This window comes from Antechinus flavipes, chromosome 2 (genome assembly GCF_016432865.1).
Source record: "Antechinus flavipes isolate AdamAnt ecotype Samford, QLD, Australia chromosome 2, AdamAnt_v2, whole genome shotgun sequence".
NCBI lineage: Eukaryota > Metazoa > Chordata > Mammalia > Dasyuromorphia > Dasyuridae > Antechinus > Antechinus flavipes.
Window position 1 is genome coordinate 253,760,053 of NC_067399.1, and position 26,697 is coordinate 253,786,749.

A 26,697-nucleotide genomic window follows, 5' to 3' on the forward strand; every position below is an offset into this window, starting at 1 on the left:
ATGTGGCAGACATCAAAAAATCAACAACATCCAAGTCCCCAAACTAGCCCACATTGCTTTCTTCTATAGTTCTCTTAAGTGATAATGATGTTGAAATCATTCATCTGCTGACTTGTTCTTGGAGAGAGAAAAAAATCAAAGTGAGCCAGGCAAAAGGTCTCGCATCTCTGGTCTAGACACGATAGCTAATTTCTGAGAAATTTCACACTGCCACAATACTTACAATCCATTCCAGTAGACACTTTTAGATGATAAGCCTCTTCACCTGAGCTCAGTAATGACTTGAGCTCCAGGGAATCTGTGGAAAAAATCAAGAATATTGGTTTTGTTTCCTATGCTAAATGGTCCAGGACTCCAAGAGACTTAACAATCCATTCCAGCAAGGCAAGGATGAATGCTTGCAGTTCCTTCAGAATGGGAGAAAAGTAAATTCTATTGCTAAAATTCTCTCTCAGCCCACTGATTGGAACTGGATAATGAGTGTCTGGTTAATCAGTGAGGTTTAGCACTGAAGGCAATGTATTTTAGAGACGGGAGCTTTGGGAAGATTTATAGGGAAGGGGTAAGGAAAGTATAATAGCTAATATTAATTTTTAACAGGAAGGAAGGGAGCGAGGGAGAGATTGACAGAGAGAGAGAGAGAGAGAGAGAGAGAGAGAAATGAAGGAAAGGGGAAAGGAGAGGAGAGGAGAGGAGAGGGAGAGAGGGAAAGGGAAAGGGAGAGTGAGAGGGAAAAAGGGAGAGGGAAAGAGAAAAAGGGAAAGGGAGAGGGGAAAAGGGAAAAAGAGAAAAAGAAGAAAGGAAGCAAGGGAGAGAGGGAGGGAGGAAGAGAACAAAGGAATGAGAGAACAAAGGAAAGAAGAAACAAGCATTTATTAAGTGCTTACTATATGCCAGGCACTGGGAAAAGCACTTTATAAATATTATCTTATTTGATCTTCACAAAAGCCCTGGGAAGGAGACAATGTTTTGTTATCTCCATTTTACAGTTGAAGAAACTAAGGCACACAGAGGTTAAACAACATGCCCCCAAATCGCAAAGCTGGAGTCTGAAGTTGGATCTGAATTCAGGTTTTCCCGACTCTATACCCAGCACCACTGTACTTGCCCATAAAGATTGCCAAAACTAGAGTGAGGAGGGAAGGTAAGAGGAAGGATAGGCATCATAATACAATATGAAAAGATTGCTAGATCTGGAGTCGGAGAACTTGGGTTCTAATCTCAGCTCTGCTGCTCACCACTTATGTGAACCTTAACCTTTCTAGTGATCCTCAGTTTTCCTTATCTGTACAATTAGGGAGTTAGAATGGATGACTCTAAATGCCTTTCACTTCTAAATTGATAATACTGTGAAAGGCACATATCTTACTATTGTTTCTCTTTTTTCAAGGTTGGCCATACAGCATAAAAATATACACAAATTAGTGAAGTACAGGGTGGTTTGGGTGGGATTGGAGGTGGGGAGAACAGAAAGTCTTTTATGCAGGAAAATTAATATTTGGGCAGCATCTTGAAGGAAAAGAGAAGCTCTGTGAGGTCTTACCTTCTAATCATGGAGAATAGCCAGTAGGAAAGGCCTTATAAGATCCTGGAACTTGTCAAAGAAAAGATTTTGAGGCATCCAGAGATATAATATTGAAGGTTTAAAGGACCTCAGAGATAATCTCCATTTCTAGACTAATCAATACTTAAGTGGGAATCCCCTCTGGTCTCTCTTTGGAATCAATCCTCCAATATTCTGTCCATTTCTGGTTAACTCTAACTAGGTTAGAGTTCTTTTTGGGGTGTGTATGAGGGTTTTTAAATTCTTTTTAAAATAATATTTATTTTTCCAAATACATAAAAAATAGTTTTCAACATTCACCTTTGCACAATCTTGTGTTCCAAATTTTTCTCCCGCTCTTCCCACCTCCCCCTTCCCCTGTATACCAAGCAATCTAATATAGATTAAACATGTGCAATTCTTCTAAACATATCTCCATATTCATCATGCTTTGCAAGAAAAATCAGATCAAAAGGGGGGAGAAAAGAAAGAAAAAATCAAGCAAATGAACAAGAACAATAAAAAAGTGAAAATACTATGTATGCTTTGATTCACATTCAATCTCTATGGTTCTCTCTCTGGATGCAAGGTGGTTCTTTCCACTCCGAGATTATTGGAATTGTTTTGAATCACTTCACTGTTGAAAAGAGCCAAGTCCATCACAGTTGATTATCACATAATCTTGTCACTGTGCACAATGTTCTCTTGGTTCTGCTCATTTCATTCATCATCAGTTCAAGTAAGTCTTTCCAGGCTTTTCTGAAATCAGCCTGCTTATCATTTCTTATAGAACAGTAATATTCCATTACATTAGTATACCATAATTTATTTAGCCATTTCCCAACTTATGGGCATCCACTGAGTTTCTAGTTTCTTGCCACTACAAAAAGAGCTGCCACAAACATTTTTGTACAAGGGAATCCTTTTCCCTCTTTTATGAGCTCTTTGGAATACAGATCCTAACTAGGCCTATTCTACAAAAGTACCCCAAATTTGAAAACAAACTGTTAAGACCTCCAGAAGTTCACTAGCAGCAGCAACCTTTTCTGGGAGTAAAAAAAAAAAAATAATCAATGAAAGCTAGGCAAGAATTTGGATTTCTTCTTAGCTCTGCCATCTTATTATAAGTGAATCAGAAATTTGGTTCTGAAAAGGCAGAAGAAGCAGTGATTACAATTTGCTTTCATCTAAGGAAACAGGGAAAATAAAAAGAAATTAAGTCTATAACTCCAGAGAGTGCCTAATCTTTTCTAAGGAAACTGCAAATTGCTTGTCCTGTCTTAACTCATGCTGTCGGTATAATGAATGAAAATGATGCTTTCACTTTGTTGCTTAGATGGGAATGGTAGCAGGTAGAACAAAATCAAGGCAGTCAAACGAAACTTTTCTATTCAGCACATACTGATATATCCACAACCCTGAGTGACTGGTTTTGATTTCATAGCCCTGGAAGTAAAGGTAGGTAGAGGATAGGATTAAGTCCTGAAAAATAAATAAATATCAGAAAAGAAAAGGTTCAGATATATTTTTGACCATGGACCATTTGGGAATTTTCTTTGTTTTCTATGCATATTTTTCATGAGGGTTTTGTTTTTCCTTTTTTTCCCAATAGAATAAGAGGGAGAAAAAATTTCTATTAACTGAAAAAAAATTAAGTAAAAAAAAAAGTAATGGCAAAGAAAATGGCAATGTCAGTCATTCCAGTGTTATTAATAGCTCTTGCCCCTTGGTCAGGATCCAATTGTCCTTCCTTCTGCCATGGAAGTGTTCTCCATAATGCAGCCTGGGGGAATATCTGTCTGCTCCCCCACAGGCACCAGTCTTCCCAACAAACTATTGCAGATGGATTTCCAAGTGAATAGAAACAAGAAAGTCCACGTCTGTCTATCATCCCCTCCATCTGTCTCCTTGACAACCAAGATCAGGTACTGTGGGAGGTCCCTGATAAAACAAGAAGCATGAGGTCCTAAGGGAAGGCGTTTTTCTCCCTGCACCTCCTGCAACCCCAAAGTCACTGTTCTCACTAGCAAGGAAATGCATTGCTGACAATCAGACGAGTGATGGATAAATTTGGACTTTTAGACTTCTAGGTGAGCACTTCCAGATGCCAAACAGGAGCAGAGAAAAAGATAATTCATACATTTTAATTTAGGTTCTTCTTACTCTTCAGTTGTCACTTCTGCTCACACTAGTTCCCACTGTCACTGCATGAATACGGCCAGCCACAAACAAACACAAACTCCCACACCTTATTTAAGGAGGAAAGGCTTTGGATACAGCCTTAGCTCTGTCTTGCATTTGCCATCTGAGAACCAGCCTAGCACAGTGCAACAGGCTGGATACAGAGGAAATCACAGATTTTGAAGTGTGAAAGTGTTGCCAACTGTCATCACTTAGCCTGGCGTGATGGCAGCCTGTAATCTCAGCTTCTGAGGAAGTTAAGGCTGGTGGGATTCCTGAGCTTGGGAGCTCTGAGCTGCAGGGGCTAAACCAACCCACGTAGGGTACCAATAAGATGAGTCCTTGAGAAGAGGATGCCTCAGGAGGGGCAAACTAGCCCAAGCCATGTAAAAAATGAGTCAAAGCATCTCTGTCACTTAGTGGATGGGGCTGGTGTGTAGCCCCCGCACTTCCAGCCTGGGTTAGATTGTGAGACCCCTTCACCCTTTAAAAAAACAACAATGTAATCATTGTTTGAATCAAATTCTTCTGACTTCATTAGAATTATTTATGTAGGTAATCAAATGGTAATATTTTGAATTTCCACAAAAAATATATGCAATCATGTGTGTGGACATTGCTTATGTATTATATATTATACATTTATATATGTCTATATATTATAAGTATATATGCATTATGCTTACATATGCACCAAATGTGTATATGCATATGTATGTATACTTTACAACATAAGCATAAATAGGATCCTGCTAGGATAAATTCACTAGTTACTCTTCAAGCAACAATATACTAGTTAGTTCCTATTCCCCTTCAACAATAACAGCTCAAACTACTTTTTCATTTTTTGATTAAGGTACAACTTTTTCTTTCTCTTTCCCAAATGGTTGAATCTATATCAAGCCCAAGTTTCTAACCTATTTTCTTGTCATTCAATTGAACTTTGAATTGGAATTTTGTTTAGCCATTTTTTTAAAAGCTCTGACTACAACTCTCCAACTATATATATTAAACTCACTTGAGTAAATTTACCAAGCAAATTCATGACAAACTGTCTTGTTTAAAATGGGGGTCTTCCTTTAGCTCCGATAACTCATCTTGACATGGACCCAAACCTGAGCTCTGGAAGTCAAAGTCAATAGTGAACCCTCTGGCACATCCTACTGAGCAGGAATAGCTTTAAGTTCGATTCTATTAATATCTTGTTGTGTAAAGACTAGCTTTGCTCTAAATGGTCCCTCTCTAAGAGGTTATAAAAGACCAAAATGTAAGAAGCTTTTACTTCTCTCTCTATAGGGTTCCTCACTAGTAAGCCATAATAGCCTGTTGTGTAAAGAAGTTTTGCTCTTTCTCTTGAGTCCCCCACTGTTGTTTTTGTTGTTCAATCATTTTCAGTCATGTCTGATTTTTCATGATCTGATTTGGGGGTTTTCTTGGTAAAGATGCTAGAGTAGTTTGCCATTTCCTTCTCCAGATCATTTGACAAATGAAGATGAATTGTTTGGACCAAAGTTCATCTAATAAGACAAGAAGAGATTATAATCTGCACTGGTGGAAAGAATATCCAATGTGATCAAATCAAAAACTCTTCCATGTGTCTGAAGCTGCTCTGTCCAAGGTTTAGTAGCTATCTCTTAACTCCTGAACCTGATGGCCTTTTCCCAGACCTTATCTTATTTAACTTCTCTGTGACTTCTGGAATTTTTATCTACTCCTCCTGGATTCTCTTTTCTTCCTTGAATTTTATTACATCACTCTCTTTCCTGATTTTCCTCCTTCATGTCTAACCATTCCTCAGTCTCCTTAGCTTGATCAACACCCATCTCTCTTCTGCCAATCATGGAGGTTCCTCCAGAATCTACCTGTTTCTGCTTCTTTATCTACACTTTCTTAATGGTTTCATTACTTCCACCAGGAATTTGACTATCATCTCTATGTTAAAAAAATAAAAATAAAAAAACTACATTTCTCTCCAGTCTATATCTGTGCATATACATTTTTGTATGTAGATATGTGAATATCTACATATAAACATATATTTATGCTGTATGATCAAACTTGAAATGAGAAGCATATAGATCTATATACACACATAATGCACATTTATATACATATGCATTATGCCCCCAAAGCCTTAGTAGAATCTCTTCTTTCAAATTTGGTCAAATAGTGTAAATATAGAATGAATAAATAGAAACATAAAAAGCTTGCATTTTAAGCTTACTAAAGTTTAAAGCTACACTAAGACTTTACATATGTATGTTTGTATTATCTATCTCTTGTATTCCATTCCCACGTTGCTAATTGCCCATAACATATCCTAGAGACACCTTAAACTCAAACAGTCCATTGCTGAACTCATTTTCCCCTCGAAATCTAGCCTTCTTCCAAACTTCCTTATTTCCCTTGAAGCCATCACCATTTTCCCAATGATTCAGATCGGCAATCTCAGAAACTCTCTTTATTCTTCCCTCCTCCTCACCCTCTATAGTCAGTCAGTTTCCAACTGATTCCTGTTGATTCACTGAATCAACTTCCTCAGCATCTCTCTTTTCTACTTTTCCCTCCTGTCCACTCACACGGCCACAAGCCTTTATCACTTCACTCCTGCATTATGGGGGTAGCCTTCACATTGATCTCCCTGCTTCTGGTCTCTCCCCTTCCCAATGTGTTTACCAAACAACTACTAAAATAAACTTTCTAAGATGAATCAAGTCTTCTGGAAAATCGACAGTGGTTACAATTGTCTTTAGGATAAAATACAAGCTCCTTAGAGTGACATTTAAAGGCATCTGCATTTGAGTTCCAGCCTACTTTTCAAATGCATTTCATACAACTTTCCAGTGTTCATTCTGTACTGGAGTCAAATTATACAACTGACTCTCCCCTGGACTCAACATTCTATGACTTGTCTCTGTCAATGGGAGTAGACATATCGCCAGATTCATTCCATGTTATTCTAGTCCATGACCACACATTTTTCATAAGGTAAGTACATCCAGCCAGCAATCACCAATGTTCCTCTGCTTTGGGACCAATGAGGAGATCTCCTTCTAGAGCCCAGCTGTAGACACTCAACACAATTTGGAAAATACTATTTAGGAGTCTGGTCTCCATTGTCATTACCATGGGTTAGTTGGCAATAATATCATATGAATACATAGGCTGTTTCCCAATTCCATAATGTGGTCTGTCATCACATCCACCTAGCAGTATGCTAGACCTAGCCCTAAGAAGCTCAGATTTAATTATTTAGGTATAAATATCTATATCTCAGAAATTGGCAAAAACTACAATCAGGCTTTCATTGATTGTCCAAACTTCAAGAAGTAAAGGGGGGGGGGAGGAATGTTAGTAATATAGATTAAACTTTAAAGTATGTTGTGAATACATTTATTTTTTCAGTCCATTGTTAAACATTTACCAGGATTCTCCTGCCCCTACTTTTCAGAATTTCTAGTTTCTTTTAAAGTTTAACCCAGGTATCACCTTCTTCACAAAATTTTTCCTGATCTCTCATAACCAATTGCAAGTGTTCTTTCTCCCTTTTTAAATTATCTTGTATTTACTTAAGTGTATACATGTTTTATTCCACACCCTCAAAAAAAAAAAAAAAAAGTAAGGTCCCATGAGGGCAGGAAATATATATACTTAACAAATGTCCCATTAGATTGGGTTTTGAAATAATTGATGCATAGATCTTTATGGCAGCTGAGTTATAATTTGTTGCCTAATTACTAAATTACTAAAAACCTCCTCCAAAAAAGCTCAAGTCTGCCCACCAACATGTGCATTGAATGTCTCTACTTGCCAAAGGTCACGTAGGACAGAAGGCTGTAACAAACTCAGCTGAATGGCTGCTTGTCCCACTCCACAGTCCATACTGAATGCGATTCACTCCTCCATTTAGGAGGAAATGCCCACAAATGCCTAAAGAAGCGCTCAGGCAGTACCACCCATCCGTATTCTGCAGGATCCAGATCACTTTTCTCGCTATAGAGGAACGCAGCCAATACAAGACAACTGCATTTTCCTTTTCTCAGAATCAATGGGCATCATCCACTGCCCATTGTACTCGGTCACTGCAGCACCTTTGAGCCAGGCCTTCTTCAAACCCAGTCCCCACCTGGCTTCCACCTAGCTTGGAGAATGCTCTGTTGTTGGGGCTCAGCTATGCTTTTGTGCTTCTCCTGCTCCTGCCAGTATGTTCAACATTTGAATTAGATCCATTTATTTCCCCATTGGTCACTTGCCCAGAAACTAATCACATGCAAGTAATGAACAGAAATTGCTCCAAAATACACAGAACAGGTTCATTCTTTGCTCCCATGGGCCTCTGTTCCCTGTCATTTTTCTGACAGATTCAGCTTCATTTTCTTCTCTCCAAACTACTGGAGAAAAGCCCATCAGTCCATCTGGTCTTGAACAGGTTTCCATGTCTCTTTAAGTGCATGCAGGAGACTAGAAGCCATCCCATTAATGCAACAGACATTTAGAGGAAGAAAATCTACTCAAATAGCCTAATTAAAAGCTTTTCCATTGTCTGAAAACAGACCCTCTCTGGGAGTTGGAGTTGTAATCTTGGATCTTTGGTGAGAAAGGAAGATACTTTTATAGACATGGCACCATTCGGAAAGAAGTACTTGTGTCAATGTTGCCAAATTATCCGTGCATATGTTTTGAAAATAAAAAGCTTTATAAATAAATAAATAAGCTAAAAATAAAAATTAAAAAAAAGAAAAAGTCCTTGTAACCACTGTTTGTAATAATTGAATCACAGAGGGGAAGAACCTCAGAGATTTTTAGTCCAGTCCCTTCATAAAACATAAACCCATCTTCCATATCCAGCTTCTTCTTGAAAACCTTCAGTTAATACACAGAGAATTCACTATTACTGCAGCAGCCTTCCACTTTAAATTCTTGCCTTAAAACTGATCATACTGATTAGTGAGTACAAAACCACCTAATTCCACTCTTTGCCCTACCTCCTATTCATCCCACTATCTATTCCAGGTTACTATTTGTTTTTCCACGGTGGATGTAGCCACCTCTCCAAACCCTTTTTCAATTCTTGTTCTGGAAAAAGTAAGCAATTTCAAGTACTACCATTGCTTCTAGAAAGGACGTAATAATTGTCACTTATGGCTCCATTCATAATTCTTATGACTTCTTAGACTCTATCTCGTTGACCTGAACCTTCTCACCATTCCGTTATGTGCTATCTCCCTTTTTTAGAAAATACCTTGAGACCAGGGACTCTCATTTTTGTATTTGTATCCAGAATATCTAACGCATAATAGGCAGTTAATAGATTTTTAAAATTCATTAATGTATTTACTCATTATTGGACAGCTCTCATAGTTAGAAATTTTCTTTATTTTAAGCAGAAATGTGTCTCTCTCTTACATTCATTCACTGGTATTAAGTTCTGTTCTCTGGGGCCAAGTAGAACAAATTTAATCTGTCTTCTTAGTGCCATCAGGAAAACCTATAAAGAGTCCCTATAAGTTAAATGACCTAGCCCTGATGGTTTATTTTCCTCAAAATGGCACATTTTCGGGTTTTAAGCAAGTTTCTGAAGTTTGGGCCCAGACAAATCTAAAAGTAATGTATATTCAAACTTAGACCCGCTATATGATGAGAATGTCTTTTTGAGTCCCAAACCAAAACCACCTTCTGCCCTACTGAATTTCATGATTTATGGATCATTCACTTTTGCGACTCCATTCATACCTGTTGTTGATCTCAAAATAGGAGAGATTCCTTCTCAGTCAAGAAAGAGGAAAAATGATCATTCCTCAAGAGAAAAAGCTTCCTCTTTCTACTGTTTAGAATAATTTGGCCCCACTGAGTCCAAGGAACAGAGGAAACACATAGAAGTCATTGCCCAGTAGATTCCCCAGGGATGTTGTACACATTAGGAGAAACAAAATATTTACTCCAAAGTTGTAATTGTAAGCCTGAGCAGCTTCTAAAATAGTTAATATAAGATCATTCAGGTGTTTCTAATTTCCCTATAGAGCTTTTATCTCTCCTGCTGTCCCAGGGTTCTTCCTTGCAGTCTGGCTGCAGTCATTGCTTCTATACAACAGAAAGTACACAATATAGTAGACAACCTTGCATATTGTGATAGGAAATCATCTGGTCTAAACTATCCCACCCCCACTTTCCCCAGTAGAGACCTGTGTTCCCCTTCTATTTTGTTTAAAATTCCCACCACAGTGGTCAGTAATGGTTCAGACAACAAAGATTTGAGTCATTGTCTCCAGAATCTTTTATTGTTAGCATATTAGTGGAGATTGATCAGATTAGTCAAATCCTACCTTGGACTCTTTGAGGCTGATAAATAAGCTTAGGAATTTTTTCAGGTAGCACTCCCTTGATGATTCAGATTTCTACACTCTCTTTAATCTCTCCACAGATATAGCTATATCCTTTTCTCATTTTCCTCCCTCCGCTGCAATCCAAACCACTCAACCACCTCTCTGCTAACTCATCCCCAGCCAAGAAATTGATTCCTGTCCCCCATCCTCTCATGGGAAACTGCTTGGGTTTACAGAGTTGTGCTGCACCCTCTGTGTGCAGTCATGGAAAACATTACCACATACCCCAGGTAGCTCTGGCATCTACAGAAAACCATTTCCACCCTGTGGGTCATCAAGATAGATTTTAAACATAAAAAAGTCATCAGTGGAATTCATCCAGAGAGAGCTGAGCAGCTGCTGTTCTAAATCTGCCTGATGGAGTGAGAAACAGTGGGTGTGTCATTCACAGGAGGAGTTACAAGTCATTTATGATCCAGTTTCACCAGGCAGTCAATTACAGAGAAAGTCAGAGAGACCAGACAGACACAGAGACAGACAAACAGAGACAGAGAAAAAGGATGGGGGAGAGAAAGAGAGGAAGAGTGGGAGGAGAAAAAGGAAGACATACAGAGAGAGGAAGAGACAGACAGACACAAAGAGGCAGACAGAGAAACAGAGAAACACAGAGAAAGACAGACCAGACAGAGAGATAAAGAGACCGACAAAGAAACAGACAAAGAAAAAGGATTGGGAAAAATAGAGGAGGTGTGGGAAGAGAAAAGAGAGAGACAGAGAGGGACAGACAGAGAGAGAGGGACAGAGACAGATTAAACTTTCCCACCTCTTATATCTCTCACAAAAGTCCATAGTCAGCCTCTTACCAAGTATACTGCAGATAATCCCATCTAATTGAAGTTTATACATGGGGAGACATCAACTGCTGGGTTCTGTGTAGGCTTTGGAGGATGTAGTTCCCAAAAAGACCATATTCCCATTTATACAGTTGCCCTGACTAGTTGAGGACACTGAAGCTCTGATCAACTTTGTGATTTACCCATAGTCACAATCATAATTAATTAATTAGCCAGGATTCAAACTGAGCCTCTCATAACTACAAGAGCCAGAAAATGTGTTTGCAGTATATCACGCCACTTCTCAGAGAAGGAATTAGTTAAAATTTTACTTCTGAAGCCCAGAAGAAATTCATCAATGTATGACCAATTCTATGTGCTGTATTCTGCTAGAGAAAGATTAACTATTCTTGGAAAATTACAGTAGATTAGAACCTGTATTTATTAAATTGACAAATAACATCAAATTTTCCATTTCCCCAAAGGCCAGTGTCATACAATAGTCACCATGCTTAGAATCCTGACTCACCATCCCAGTCAACATCCCAGTAAACCCTAGCTAGACTCATTTGGAACAGAGTGACCAGCAGGGCAGGATGCCAGAATTTCTCCTGGGTCCTTGTATCTAATTTTGACTAGCCATAGAGTGGTTCAGTGCCCCTTGGTCTACATCCACAAGAAATGCTGATCCCAGCCAGAAGCAGTTTTTGAAGCACCATATAATAAGGGAAAATATAGAAAATTAGGATGATTCTGGTTCTGGTAGCCAATCTAGTTTGAAGAATAAAATGAGGTGATTTGGGTTGACTTCCTTTAAGTCTTAATTTGTTGAGGCAGCTAGGTGGTGCAGTGGATAGAGCACCAACCCTGAAGTCAGGAGGACCTGGGTTCAAATCTAGTCTCACTAAAATTAAGTGGAATTGGCCACTTAATACTTCCTAGCTGTGTGACCTTGGGCAAGTCACTTAACCCCAATGGCCTTAAGAGGGGGGAAGCTTTAATTGGTTCATCTGTAAAGCATTGATAATAATATAAATATATAAAGCATTTACAATATCTTATAATAACTTGTCCTGTCTACCTTATGAGTTGTTGTGAGAATTATATGAGATGGTTGGGGATAAAGACAGCACTGGACTTAAAGGTCAGAATATCTAGAGTCAGGCTATTTCCCAAACATCCAGTGGATTTTATAATACTATTTTTATTACCTACCTCATGAGATGAGAAAAAACCTTTGTAAACTTTATAGTGCTATAGAAATCTGAATTCATATTATAATGGTTTTGATAAAAACAGATTTGGGAGAGACCTAGTATAATCTATACATGTACAAAAATCCCAACTCTATGGCATCCATTAAAAAAAATGGCCATTTAGTTTTTGTGCAAAAGCCTCTAATAATAATATATTCTGACGCATTTCACCGGCATTGTTGGACAGCTCTTTGGCTAGGAGGCAACATGGAAACCTGGAAAACGTACTGAATTTGGATCCAAAAGATTGGAGCTTAAATTCCACCTCAGAATCTTACAATCTTGACCATGAGAAAGAAAGCCACTTTACTATTCTGAGCCTCAGTTTCTTCATCTTTTTTAATGAGTTTTTCTTGAGTAAGTACTATATGCTCGGTGCTATGCTATATGTATAAATATAAATGTTATATTTATTTATAAATATTATGTGTCTCAGAATAACTTTGAGACACAGGTCCTGTTATTATCCTCCCTTTACAGCTTCAGTAACTCAAGCATTGAGAGATTAAGTGACAGGATCATGCAACTAAGGCTAGATTTGAGCTCAGGCTTTCCCTCCTCCGGGTTTATCATTCTATGAGAGGAGCCATCTAACTGCCTCTTGTTGTGTAGATATTTTTGTCAATATAACCATAATGAGGTACTCCTAGTGTAGAAAATCCCTCCCAGTAATGCATATTAACAATTTAATTGGGAATTATAGCCTTAAAGAAATATCCAGAACACTGAAAAGTTAAGTAACTCACTGTCTCTAACACCAGGGTATATATTAGAGATGGCACTTGAAACAAATCTTCCTGATTCCAAGGCTTGCCATCTAAACACTGTACCTCACTGATACTCTATCACTGTGATAACTGCTCACTTATATGCTATTTCAAGGTTGACAAAGAGTTTTCCTTATATAAGGCTGGTGTTGCTATGGAGATGATGGGTGTTTAAGTAAATGATATTTCACCTGTCCATCAGTTAGGGATATTTTGGAGCAAGGATTTCTGGGAATGATTTGTAAGGTTTATATGGGTAGAAGATGGAATGAAAATGTTTGGAATTCAAGATGAAATTCATCTTCCATCTTGGGACCACATGGGCCAGATCTGCTTCTCAACTTTCCTTTTCTGTAAGACTGAGAAGACTCTGTTGATGCAATTTCTTCCACGGTGAAGTTTTTGTTGCACTGGTGCACACTGTGGTTGGAAACAGGGAAGTAAAGCATTCATATTCCACCCATTGACAATTCATTTTTCCTCTTCTTCAGGAAGGAACTCTCATTCACTGAGTAATTTCTCCAAGGTTTTCTTCTCCTCTCTCTCACAAGAGGAAGAAATCTAAAGCAAAAAGTCAAGTCCTTGCTATAAATAACTGTGTCTGGCATTGGCTGCTGATATATCCAACAAAGTAAAACCTTTCCCTTGCTCTTTCATTGCTTTCCCCTTGTTCTTTTATTTTTATTATTTATTCTACTTTTATATGGAGAAAATTAGTGGCCACTAAACCTTGGTCTATGTTTAAAGAAAGCACATATATTAAGGTTTGAGATCTCACTTCAGTATAAAATAAAGGGATGGAGGAACAGTGACTCCCACTAAAGATGAAAATCTAACCCTTTACAATACTATTCCCAAGCTATCTTAGGTTGATAAGCAGAAGAGATTTTAAGCATAGAGAAAGGAAAAGTAGAAGGCAACTGAAGAGACCAGTGTGAATGCACAGGGAGCTCACCAACCAACTTAGATTTTTAAAAGATGTACACAAAAATGAATATAAGAACATAGTATGGCCATATGAAAATAGTGTCAGGAGTGCTAAAGTTCAGGTTAAAGGCATAACAAAAAAATTGGTCTCTTTATATAGTGGAAAAGAGGATGGTCAAAGAAAGATTAGGACTTCTGCTTAGATGATGATAACTGGCTACAGAGAGAGCAAAGCAGCTGAATTCTTATTTACTTCTGTTTTCACTGACAAAGAGAAGGATCTTGACACTGTAAAGAACAGAACAAAAAAGGACTAATGAAGTGGATATCCAAGAAAAGTAAGGTAATTAGAAAAGAATACTTAGCTCACCTTAATGAATTCAGTTCATCTGACTCAAAATAACTACATCCTTGGATACTGAAAGAATTAGTGGATATGATACTGAAAGTAATGGAGGTTCTGAAATACTGGAGAATGACAAATGTTATAGTGATTTTTCTAAAAGAGAAGAAAATAGTCTACCAACTATAGGCTTTACCACCATGTTCCAGTAGCCTTCTCATCCTGGGAAGACCCTTCTACCCCTGTACGTGGAGAAGATCTTCTGATCAGTCAATTCCTCCTAAACTAGCTTTTTAAAGAGGGCCCATCAGCCGTGTTCATATCTTCCTTTTTCTCTGGGCTCTTCCTCTCCAGATTTCTTTCTTCCCCCGTGTCCCCATTTGGGTACCTTCCCCTCCTCCCTGATTATCAGATTCCTTTTCTATGTTTTCTCCTATTAGAACATAGGCTTTCTGAAGGGCAGAGACAAGATTTTTTTCTTTTATTGTAATCTAAGCCTAAGAAAGTCCTCATCTATAGTAAGATTAATAAGCATTTATTAACTGTGATCTTGACTTTAATTCTTGATAAAAATCTAAAAAGCAACATTAAATAGGTGACTGATGAACTTCTAGAAAAGTAAGTGCCAATTACAAAGGGCCAGCATGACTTCATGAAGAATAGGTCTTGCCAGACTAAAACTTGCTTCATTTTTTGACAGGATTTCTAAGCTGGCAGATCAGGGTAATGCTATAGATATAATTTGCTTAGATTCTTATCATGATATTTGGTGGAAAATCCATATTCTTCTTGTAGAAGAGATGGATATATGTGATATAGAAAGCAATCAAAATTAATTAGAAGCAGAATTGGTTGAATGTCCAGAATCAGAGAGTAATTGTTAATAATTCAATATCACTGTGGTAGAAAGTCTCCAAAAGAGTGACTCACAGATTTCTTCTTCACTCTGTGATGTTTTACATTTTTTGCCAATGACTTGGGTCAAGGCACAGATGTCATGCTTATCAAATGCAAATAACATAAACCTGAAAGGGCTAACACCAGATCACATCACTAGTTAGTAGCAGAATTGACTCTGGATGGCAAATTGAGGAACCAAAAATAAATGACAGATTTGAGCATTGAGCTAAATCTAATGCAGTGAAATTCAATAAAGATAAATATTCAGTATCATACTCAGGCTCAAAATATAACTTGTACTTTTCACAAGTACAAGTCATGGAAGGCATAGTCAGCAATTTGAAAAAGATCAAGAGGTTTAAGTAGACTGTAAGCTCAATAGGAATATGAGTCATCAGTGTTATGTGGCAGTCAAAGAAAGTTAGTATAATTTCAAACTTCATTAAGAGAGGCAAAGTTTCCAGGAATAAAGAAAAGATGGTCCTTGCTGTACTCCGACCTGATTTATTACATTGGGAGTATTGTGCTAAGACCTGGGTGCCATAGTTCAGAAAAAACATTGACCAGCTAGAGATTGTCCAAATAATAGTAATTACTGTGGTAACAAGTGTTGAGTTCATGTCCTATGAAGAGGATTGGTTAAGGAACCGGAGATATTTTACCTGATGAAGAGAAAGTTCAAGGAAAACACGATAGCTGCCTTCAAGTACTAGAAGGATCACCTCAGAGAAGGTGGACTGATTTGTGCCATTTGTCCTCTATGGACAGAAGTAGGAGCAAAGGATGAGAGTTGCAAAGAGGAAAACTGAGGGTTAGTGGTGGAAAAAAACCTTCCAAACAATATAAACTATCCATAAATGGAATGGGTCTTCCTCAAGATGTAATGGGTAGTGACTCATTGGAGGTTTTGGTACAAAAACTAAATGACCAAGCTGAAAATCAGCTTGGTACTCAGGGGTGTGTAGTGGAAACTCCTTTTTGAAGTATGAGTTGGACTAAATAGTAACTAAGTTTCCTTCTAAATCTAAAATTCTGTAGTTGATCAGTCATCTTCTGTGATCAAAACTGGCCATTGTATCCCTCCCAATTCAGATGCGGATACTATAATTCAGGAATCTTCAACATGGATTCCTGTTCAGGAATAGACTATAATAGTAGATGTTTAAAGTCTCTTTTCACTCTGGTATTATATGAAAGCTCAGATAAAAACTCTAAATTCCATTTGTTTCCCCTAGCCTACATCCAGACCCACTGTTGCCCAACTGGTAGCCCGTTCAGACCTCAAATCTTTACATAGAATTCACTTGCATAGTATTATATAATGAAGAAAAATGGCATTAAATAGGTTAAAGAAATCAGAAATTTAAGGGCTTTTTTTTTCTAGCTAATCAATCATAAGTCTGCCATTGCCCAGGACTGGCACACAATGTACTTCAGAGCTGAAGCAGGTGCTCTTCCATAGGAAAGATTTCTCCCTGACTCTCTTTTCCTTAACGATTTAGAGTAGTCAGTTCAGTAGGATATTATTCATTTCCATTTCCTAAAAGAGCTGACAGCTTTTGGCTGAAACTACAGGATCTATCTAAATATGTTATGTGACTGCTGGTGAAGGGATGGAAGGAGGGTATACCTGTCAAAGAAAGTAATCAGGCTGGAGATGAGTGATGGTGCAAATTTCTGAGCTATCTTGAGAGTCTAACTGACACTAGTTTCAAGCAAGAGCAAATTAGAATCTCCCTCACATATGAGGTCTATAAAGAGACAACACAAAGCTCGAAGAACTAGCTAACAATCTGAGCTACACAATAAGGATCCCAAGAGACTTTGACAGGCTACAGCATTGGGCTGAATCAAATGGAAATGAAATTGAGTAGGGATAAATATAAACTTCTTCTCCAATCAACTGAACAAGTTCAAGATGGAGAAGACATTGCTGGACAGTTCCTGTGGAAAACACATGGACAGAACAACAGTGACATGGCAGTCAAAAAAATCTTATATGATCTTAGGACAGATATAGAGAGTTATGGTTCTCAAAATGAGGGAATGGATAGCCCCTATCTTTCTTGCCATAGTCAGAGTACATTTGGAGTACTGTGTTCATTTCTGGGTGCCACATTTTAATGAAGATATTGATCACCTGGACCACATCCCAAGGGGGATTACCAAGAACATAGATTTTAGTTGAAAGGAAATTTAAAGATAATCAATTCTAATTTCCTTGTTTTATCGATGAAGAAAGTGAATGCAGAGAAACAATAAGAAGGAAAAAGAAAATGTCATACAAGGAATAGCTGAAGGAGGGGGAATATTTGACCTGGAGGGGGAAAAAAAACTTAGGGGAAACAAGTATTTTGAAGAGTTAGATAAGTGGGCACAGTGGATAGAGCACCAGCCTTGAAGTCAGAAGGACCTAAGTTCAAATGTGGTCTCAGACACTTAACACCTCCTAGCTATGTGACTCTGGGCAAGTCATTTAATCCCAATTGCCTCAGAACTAAAAAAAAAAAAAAAAAAAAAAAAAAAAAAAAAAAAAAAAAAAAGAGCTAGATAACTGAAATAAAAAAGTAGAGAAAAGAGTAGAGATCATTCCATAAAATGAACAACTGACGGAATGGAAAATCTAACTTGGAGAAGAGAAAACTTTAGGAAGACAAATATGCAAAGAGCTATAATTTGGAAGAGAAGTAAGACTTATTCCATTGGGACTAGAGCACAAAGAAATGGAAGCAATGGGTAGAAGTTGCAGAGAGGCAGACAGCCTTCATGTAATGAAAAAATGTTAAATTAAACTCTACAAAAGTTGATCTCTCTTTGGAAGTAATGGATTTCTTAGGAAGTAGTACATTTCCCATCACCATCAACTTCAGTCAGATGCTAGATAACCATATTTAGAAGGTTCCCATTGAGATACAAATTGAATTTCTTAAATTCCTTCAAGTTTCCATCGCTGAGAATCTGTGGTCTTGGAACCACATTATAGATAAGTTATATATTATAACAAAACATTATAGATAAGTTCTTTTTTAAAAGTGGTGTGTAAATTGATGCCAATTTTAAATGGATGACAGGAGTTTTGCTATTTAAAGAAATATTCAACTAAATCTTTTTTGTGTGAAAAAAAGATTCTTTTTTGTAAAGTGAAAAATGTTAGTTAAATCCATACATATTTTCACAAAATGTTGCACAAAGTAGATGCATATATAAATTTTCTTGAACTGTCCTCTTTTCAGTTCTCTGCTTAATATATCAAATAGCTGTGATACCATTAAAACAGATCCAAAGAGCCTTTCCCTCTTAGACTGGGCATCTTATTTTCTCAACCTCAAAAACAGTATAACCAAATGCTACACAAGTTGCCTGGTCTCTGGTTTGAGCTCCAGCCTGACTCCCCACTATCTATCCCCAACTATAGAAAGAACATTGTGCTTCAGGGAGGTAAGAACAATAAGAGAGGTCTTCCTAGAGTCAGTGAGTCTGGAATAAGTTATTTCTTAGAAATAAAAAGAACTAAGGCAGAGAAGCAGCACAAGAATAAAAAAGCATAGAACCATAGAATGATATCCATTTCAGCTCCATGATTTCCTCCTCATGAGTTTCCACTATATACAGGTTTTTCATATGTAGCAATTGCTCAAGCACTCCCAAAAGGATTTATGAGTTCACAAAAGGAAAGGAGGCCCTAAATCCCAATAGAAGTTGGGCTAGATGAATTTTGAAGCATCTTCCAATTTTGAGATTCTGGGATTCAGAAAGTTGGTGGAATAAAGGAGCATCAGAGAATCAGAAGAGGATCCACTTAGCCTCAGAAAAGGTAAATGGCTTGCCTAAGGTTGAACAGCTAGGGGAGAGCAAAGAAAGATCTAGAACTCTTCTGGACTCCTAGTCAGTGCTTATCCCACCAGATTATAGTTTTCTAGGCCATGTCTGGCCCTTCTCCTCTCCATACAGTATCAGATTTAGATGGGGCCATCATTATCTCTAGTCTATTTATTCATTTTACACACACACACACAGGCTAGCCAACTTACAGGTGCAAAATGATTTGAATGTGCCTTCCTGGGTCAAATCATTTAGTGAGCAGCATTGACTGCCCTTCAAGGAGGGAATGACATTTGCCAACACCTCATGTCTAAGAAATTTCTTCAGGTCCATTTAGCAGCATTTTTTATTTTTTTTTAAATGTCAGCACTCCCTGCTGTTCCCTCTCTTGCCAACTCGCAGACTCAGGCTTGAGACTTAATTCTTTCCAAAGATGCTCCTGCATCTCATAATTATCTTTAATGCCCTGAAGCAAGTAGCACTGGTGACATTTTTTGCTTTTGTGTTGCCCAGGAAATTTCACATGCCATGCTGGGCATTCCTTCTACTCTGTGCTTTCCTAAACGAACCCAAGATCTAATTTCTAGACAGGTTCTAGGCAGGGGTCCTCAAACTACGGCCCGCAGACCAGATGTGGCAGCTGAGGATGTTTATCCCCCTCACCTAGGACTATGAAGTTTCTTTATCTAAAGGCCCACAAAACAAAATTTTTGTTCTTACTATAGTCCAGCCCTCCAACAGTCTAAGGGACAGTGAACTGGCCCCCTATTTAAAAAGTTCGAAGACCCCTGTTAGAGAGTCATGGAATGTTTGCATTTCACAACCTTGAAATGATTGGAGGTTTCCCCCTCTTTTTGACATGCCTTAATAGCATGAAACACAAGATCTATGGGTAACATGGAAAGAACAGAGAGAATCATTCTCCCTGGAAACCTACTCTTTTGAGATTCCTCAGAATCTTAGATCTAGAAAAGACCATAGAAAAGTTATCTAGTTGAATAACTTTGTCTTTCCATGTGAGAGTAAGGGAGATAGCTACCCAAGCATGGAAGATTCCCCCAGCAAAATGGGCAGATGTGAACAATTTCTTCCGAAGGCTATGAAGACACTGGAAACAAGTGAAGTGAAGTGCTTAGAGCTTGGTCAGATGCCAAGGGTATACAGTGCAGCCCAGGACATCACCAGGTGCCTTGTCTTTTGTCAATGACTTAGGAAGAAAGAGTGAAGTTAATGGTTTTATACAATTCTGCCTCACTTAAATCCAATTAATGAACAAATCAACACATCACTCCATAATGTCATTGGTCCTCTTCAGAAATAAAGGATGAACAACAATAATAAATGAGAAAAGAGAGGCAGCAGAAGGGAAATCTAGTGTACCCAAGGTTATGTGACTAATGAGTAGCATAAAATCAATGAGAACCCAAGTCTTCAGTGTCTTCAGAACCCAAGTCTTATCACTGGAATAGGCCAGATTGAATGACTTGACATAACTGTCTGGAGTTGAAGAGGACCTTTTCCCTCAATGTGGATGATCTAGGACCAAAACCCTCAGAAAAATAGAGACTGTTGGAGGGGAGAGTCACCTCCAAGAAATTGTCCTACCATGTCTGAGAAGTTATTTGCCCTATTGAATGGATCTTTAAACTCCCTGGGGGCTGCTACCACTAGGATACCTCTGTAAGCAAGAGAAGTTTGGGGCTACTCAGAGGCAGATGGGTTCATGAGGAGCCAGGCTCATGAAACATTCAGTTGCCGTGGTCTCAAAGGCTTTATTATTTCAGAACTAAACAGATATGGAGTCTCGCCTCCTCTTTATGAAACTGCAAAATTAATTTCATTCCTTTAAATAATTGAGGTGCCAGGGGAGCAGGAATACCCTCAGAAACTCATTCCTGAAATTGATCTGAGAATGAAAATCATGTTCTCCGATTTCTCATCCCTCCAAGTTCAAACCTTTCTTACCAAACTCATCCCTTTCAGCCTTGTTCATAATTTCTAGCACACACATATAATAAGTAAGCCTGCCCATCAGATTTCAAGCATACCGTTATCAGTGATCTGCCCTTTTCATCCTTGCATCCTTCCCAGTGCCAGCACAGAATCCTTCATAAAGCAGTCACTCGGGAGAGGTGTTATACTGAGTGGAAGTGGCTAAAGTTACACACACACACACACACACACACACACACACACACACACACATACACACACACACACACGTGCCTACTGTAACTAACACTGAAGTTTGATCTAAGTGCTGGTTAGAATGGACCAAGCTCCTAGCTTGCAGAAGCACACAAAAACATTTGCTAATAGTGTGGAATCGGTCACGTCCCTTCCTCTCTTTTTCTTCCTCATTTTCTTGATTTATAAAATTTAGAGGCTCAGCCAGGTGGTCTCCGAGCTCCCTCTGGCTGCCCACATGCCGTTCTAGGGCACTAACCCCACGGTGTTTCTCTCCCACTCCAGGCGCAGTGGTCATTGCCTTTGTGGTCTGCTGGCTGCCCTACCACGTTCGCCGCTTGATGTTCTGCTATATCCCTTCCAGTCATTGGTCCCCGTAAGTATCCGCTCCATGTTATAAAGAAACCGGTGTCTGTGTATCTAAGGAACTAAGTGTCTTCAGGGAAAATTATTCCCTATAACATCAAACCCAAGTCCCTGTGCTAATCAAAGTCCTAATTCAGGGATATTGGTTCTGCTGCCCTTAAAGATGCTGCCAAGCCTCTCAATGACCCTACAAGGGACCCTATGATTCATCTCCATCCAAAAGTGGATGAAAAAGTTGTGAAGTTAAAGTCTTCACTTTCTGCCCCCACCCTCTCAGGGCAGCTAGAAGGTGTTGTGGATAGAGTTATAAGCCTGGAGTTAGGAAGAGTTTTCTTCCTGATGTTTAAATCTGACCTTAATCACTTACCAGCCATATGATCCTGGGCCCGTCATCGAACCCTGTTTGTTTCAGTTTCCTCATTGTAAAATGAGCTGGAGAAAGACATAGCAAACCCTTCCAGTACCTTTGACTAGAAACCCATAAATAGGGTAACAAAAATGACTGAATAACAACCATTCCACTTTCTCACCCCTTCCACTACCAAGTTTTGTGCCTCGGGATCACAAAGCCTAGACTTTCTTTAATGAGTTCAAAAGAATATCCGACTTTGATTCCAGAAGTCTGAATTTTATTTTAGACTCTGATACTTTGTGGTACAATGAAAAAAGAAATGGATTTGGTGTATAAAAACCTGCCTTTGAATCTCAGTTCCAACTATCCATTTGAATATATATGTCTCTTAAACTCTCTGAGCTACATTTTCATCATCTATAAAATAGTCATGATAATAAAGCACACACTAGTTACTCAAAGAGTTGTGACCAAAAGGTTTTGTAAACTTTAAAATGAAGTCAAGTCAACAAGATTTCTTCTGTTCTAGTCACTAAGCTAAGTGCTCTGTTGACACTCATCATTATCATCAGCAGCATCTTCTTCATTATCGCCAATGGAAGAAGCATGGTAATGTGGGAGCCAGGAGACCCGAGTTCTAACCCTGGCTCTGTATGGCACTGGATAAATTAGTTCTTCATCTCTGTGCCTAGTTTCCTCCTCTGAGAAATGAGAATATTGGACTACAATTCTCTAGCTCTGACATTGCAATCTTTTTTTCTTAAGAAGTTTTAGGAGTCCTTCAAAAAAGCAAGCTTTTCAAAACTAATTTAGATAGGATTTCATTCACAAAAGTGTAATAAGTATAGACCTTTTACAGTAATATGTCCACTGTGCAAATTATGCTCTGCACGATAAGAAAAAAAGCACCAGGCATGTTTTTCTACAAGCTAAGCCTTGTTGGATTTTCCCTCCATGCCCACAAATTTTGAGAAAGGAAACCAGGGCTCCTCAATGTATTTTTTCCCATCCCTGTATCAGGTCACGGTATCATAGATTTAAAACTGGAAGGAACCTAAAAGGCCTTTGAGTTTGAACTCCCTCATTTTACAGAGGAAGAAAATAAAACCCCAAAGGTAAAGAGATATGTCAGGTCACAAAGATGCCATGTACCAGAAACAAAATTTGAAGCAAGAGCATCTGAATCCTCATCCAGCACCTTTCCACTGTGGCACATTTCCTCTCTTAAGTTTCCTTAGCACCTGGGGAAATTCAAAATCCTTGAAAGTAAAGATAAATCTCTGAAAGGAGCTTATTAAGTTCGAATGGGGATCATTTTAGGTATCTATTTTTCTGTCAACCTGTAGTAGCTTGTCTTTCCCAGTGTTAGCATAATGTTGTGGTTGTTTTCCGTTGTGTTTGACTCATTTGGGATTTTCTTGGCAAAGATACTGGAAACGTTTGCTATTTCCTTCTCCTCATTTTACAGATGAGGCAGGCAGAATTAAGTAACTCGCCCAAGGTCACACAGCTTAGAAATATCTGAGGTCAGATTTGAACTGAGAAAAACCAGTCTTCCTGACTGACACTCCAGCCACTGCATCACCTAGCTGTTCCACCAATCCTAACATATAAAGATTTTAGAGCTAGAAGAGAGCTCAGGAATCATTTTTATTTAACCACCTACATCTTTAGATATTATAGTACACTACAATAAGCATTTATTAAGCACCTACTGTTGGTAGAGCCATGCTAGGCTTTAGGGAGGATGCAGTTTACATAAGATTTCTTCCTGACCTCAAAGAAGTCACACTTAATAAAAGAACAAGATACATGCCATGCATTTCAGAATTGAAAAAGCCCCCACAGGACAACCTGTCCAACTTGTACCTAAAAAAGAATCCCATAAACAGTATTTCCAATTAGTCATCGCCAGACTTCTCTTGAATATCTCTAACCACTGGATGATCACTTCCAGGGATGGGATCCACGCCTGAGATTTCAGTGGTATAAGGATAAGTGGGGTATATAGCGTGCTAAGGGAGGACCAGTACCTCTGGTAGGAAGGCTTGCTGAGCCCTTGTCAGGGATGCTCACCCACCTTTTTGCATCCAACTAGCCATTCAGTTTTACCTGTGGCTCCAAAAAGCTGTAGCATGTACGGCGGTCACATCCTAGCAAACCTGTCTCAGCAGATGGGCCAAACCAGGTTGAGGATAACAGCAAGCCTCGAACCCAAGAGTGAGTTAGTCTCCCCCAAGCACGTGAAGACCTCTCTTGGTGAAATGGGCAGTTGAGAACAATTTGCTCCAAAGGCCATGACAGCCCTTAGGTGCTTCAAGCACCGCCAGGGACTTTTGTCCTAACACTGGGCATTAGTGACTCAGGAAGAGAGAATGAGGCTGACAACTTTGCCTCATTGACATCCAAATAATGAATGAGTGGAGATATCAACCCATGATGTCACTGGTCCTCTTTACAAAGGACCAACAATAACAACAGGCTCTAAGGCAAGTCCTCTCTCCTCTCCGGGATTCAGTATTCCCATCCAGAGTAGAAATAAATAATATCTATGACTATAATAGGGTTTGTTGTAAAGATTAAATAAGATAATTACAACATATATTGAACCTACTACATGTAAGACTTTATGCTAGTCAGTGGGGGATGAAGAAAATGAAATACAGATCCCATCCTATGATCAAGCATGGAAGAGGTGATTCAATTACATGGAAAATCCCCCAACTTATTTTTGTACCTCTAGACCATTCTCTCTTGTCTAACATGAGCAGGTGACCATCTTATGACCACATAGTCAGTGCAGATGCATTATGCTTTGCCTAACTAAGACCCACCCCTCTGCTGACACATCATTTCTAACTGATATATCATTTTTGCCCCATGAAGCAAGTTCTAATAACCAATATAGTGATTTCTGTATTTTGTATAGTCCCTTTAAAGTGTTCAAATATCAAACGTGGTAGGAAACCTTCTAAAAATAAGAGCCTGGAAGAAGAGGGCATCTCAGATAGTGAGGAAGATCTGAGATCCATTCATTAGAGAGAGCCATGGACTTTAAAGTAGTGCTGTTGGCTCAAAGCTCTGCCTCGGTGGCTTTTCTTGCAAATTGAGCCGTTATAATCCCCATGCTACCATCCATAGTCATCAGCTCCAATCAGAGAAATAGTTCAGGAAAAAACAATGTGGCCTTCAACTGAGTCAGTTAAATTCAAGTGCCAAATACCTTTTTTTTTCCTTTCCTTGGAACAAAAAGTTCACAAGCAGCGATTCTTCCCCATTTTTCAACCCTATTATCATTCCCAAGTCCTTGAGAAGAGCCAACTAAGTGGGCAAGAAGGATGTAATTTTCCCCCTTCCCCCAACTGACCAGTAAGCAGGTCACTCTGTCCTTCCTCACAAAGCCTGAATTGCTCTCCTCAATTGAGCTGTCAGCAAGCTTCTGAAGGGCTATTACTTGGCAAATTAAGCCCTTGCCAGGAAAATTAGAAAAGGAAATTTTGCTTAAGCTACAGCTTGGGGGATTTAGGTGAGCTATGAGAGTGGTAATGGTCATAGCCTCAAGATTATCTACAACAAGCCAGTCATAAAGTCACCCAAAAGCCTGCAACAATTTAGGTGAAATCTAAAAAATACAGAAATGAACTGAGTGGCTTAGAAAAGAATTATGAGAGGCTACCTTCAGATAGTGAAAAATATATAGGATGAAACTCTGACTGTAATTCATGATAGATAAAAGCAGGGATCTGCCATCTACACATTAGCAAGTATTACAAGCTTACATGTTTCTTATTAAAAGCTGACTGTGTTTTCTCCGGTAGAAGGAAGGACCTCAGCCAGAGGGGACCTGTCAGCAGTCCTGTATAGGGTGAGCAGTTGGACGAGATGGTTGCTAAATTCTCTTCCTAAACTGAGATCTTAAGGTCTATTCCAAACTTGAGAGGTGGTGAGGCATGTGGAAAGAGTGATAGATTTGGAATCAGCAAGAGCTGGGCTAAAAACTCACCTCGATGTATTCTGATGGAAGTGGATTTCTTCAACAAAGAGATCTAACTCAGTTTCAATTGATCAATGATGGACAGAAGCAGCTACACCCAAAGAAAGAACACTAGGAAATGAATATAAACTGTTTGCATTTTTGTTTTTCTTCCCAGGCTATTTTTACCTTCTGAATCCAATTCTCCCTGTGCAACAAGAGAACTGTTCGGTTCTGCACACATATATTGTATCTAGGATATACTGTAACCTATTTAACATGTATAGGACTGCTTGCCATCTGGGGGAGGGGGTGGAGGGAGGGAGGGGAAAAGTTGGAACAGAAGTGAGTGCAAGGGATAATGCTGTAAAAAATTACCCTGGCATGGGTTCTGTCAATAAAAAGTTATAATTATGAAAAAAAAATCACCTCAGATACTTGGGAGCTACGTGTCCCTAGGGAAATCACTTCTTTGTGTCTCAGTTTCCTAATCTGCAAAAGGAGAGAGCTGGTCTACATGATCTTCTAAGGTATCTCTCAGCTCAAAATCTAATACCTTATGATTCTAAATAAAAACCAATTCTTTTATGTTGTTCTAGAAAACAAAAATGGTGGGGCAGGTAGATGACGCAGTGGATGGAGCACCAGCCCTGAAAGTCAGGAGGACCTGAATTCAAATCTGGTCTCAGGCACTTCACACTTCCTAGGTGTGTGACCCTGGGCAAGTCACTTAATCTCAACTGCCTCAGCAAAAAAATAAAATAAAATAAAATAAAAAATAATGTTGAGAACAAAAATGGCACCACTGGCTAAGTATTACAGGAAGGAAGGATTTGTCCCAGCTCAAGGAAGAACTAACTCTCCACCAATTAGATCTATCTAGTAACATCTGCCTTGTGAGGTAGTAAGTTCCTGTCACTGAAA

General features: G+C 38.8%; 1 protein-coding gene across 1 annotated transcript in view; it reads left to right on the top strand.

Annotated features, from left to right (window-relative positions):
* Positions 1–26,697, top strand: part of NTSR1 (neurotensin receptor 1) — a 137,167-nt gene that overhangs the window by 106,175 nt on the left and 4,295 nt on the right. The window contains exon 3 of the mRNA XM_051976713.1: positions 21,368–21,458. Within this exon, the coding sequence (XP_051832673.1) occupies positions 21,368–21,458 (91 nt within the window). The remainder of the gene's footprint in view (positions 1–21,367; positions 21,459–26,697) is intronic.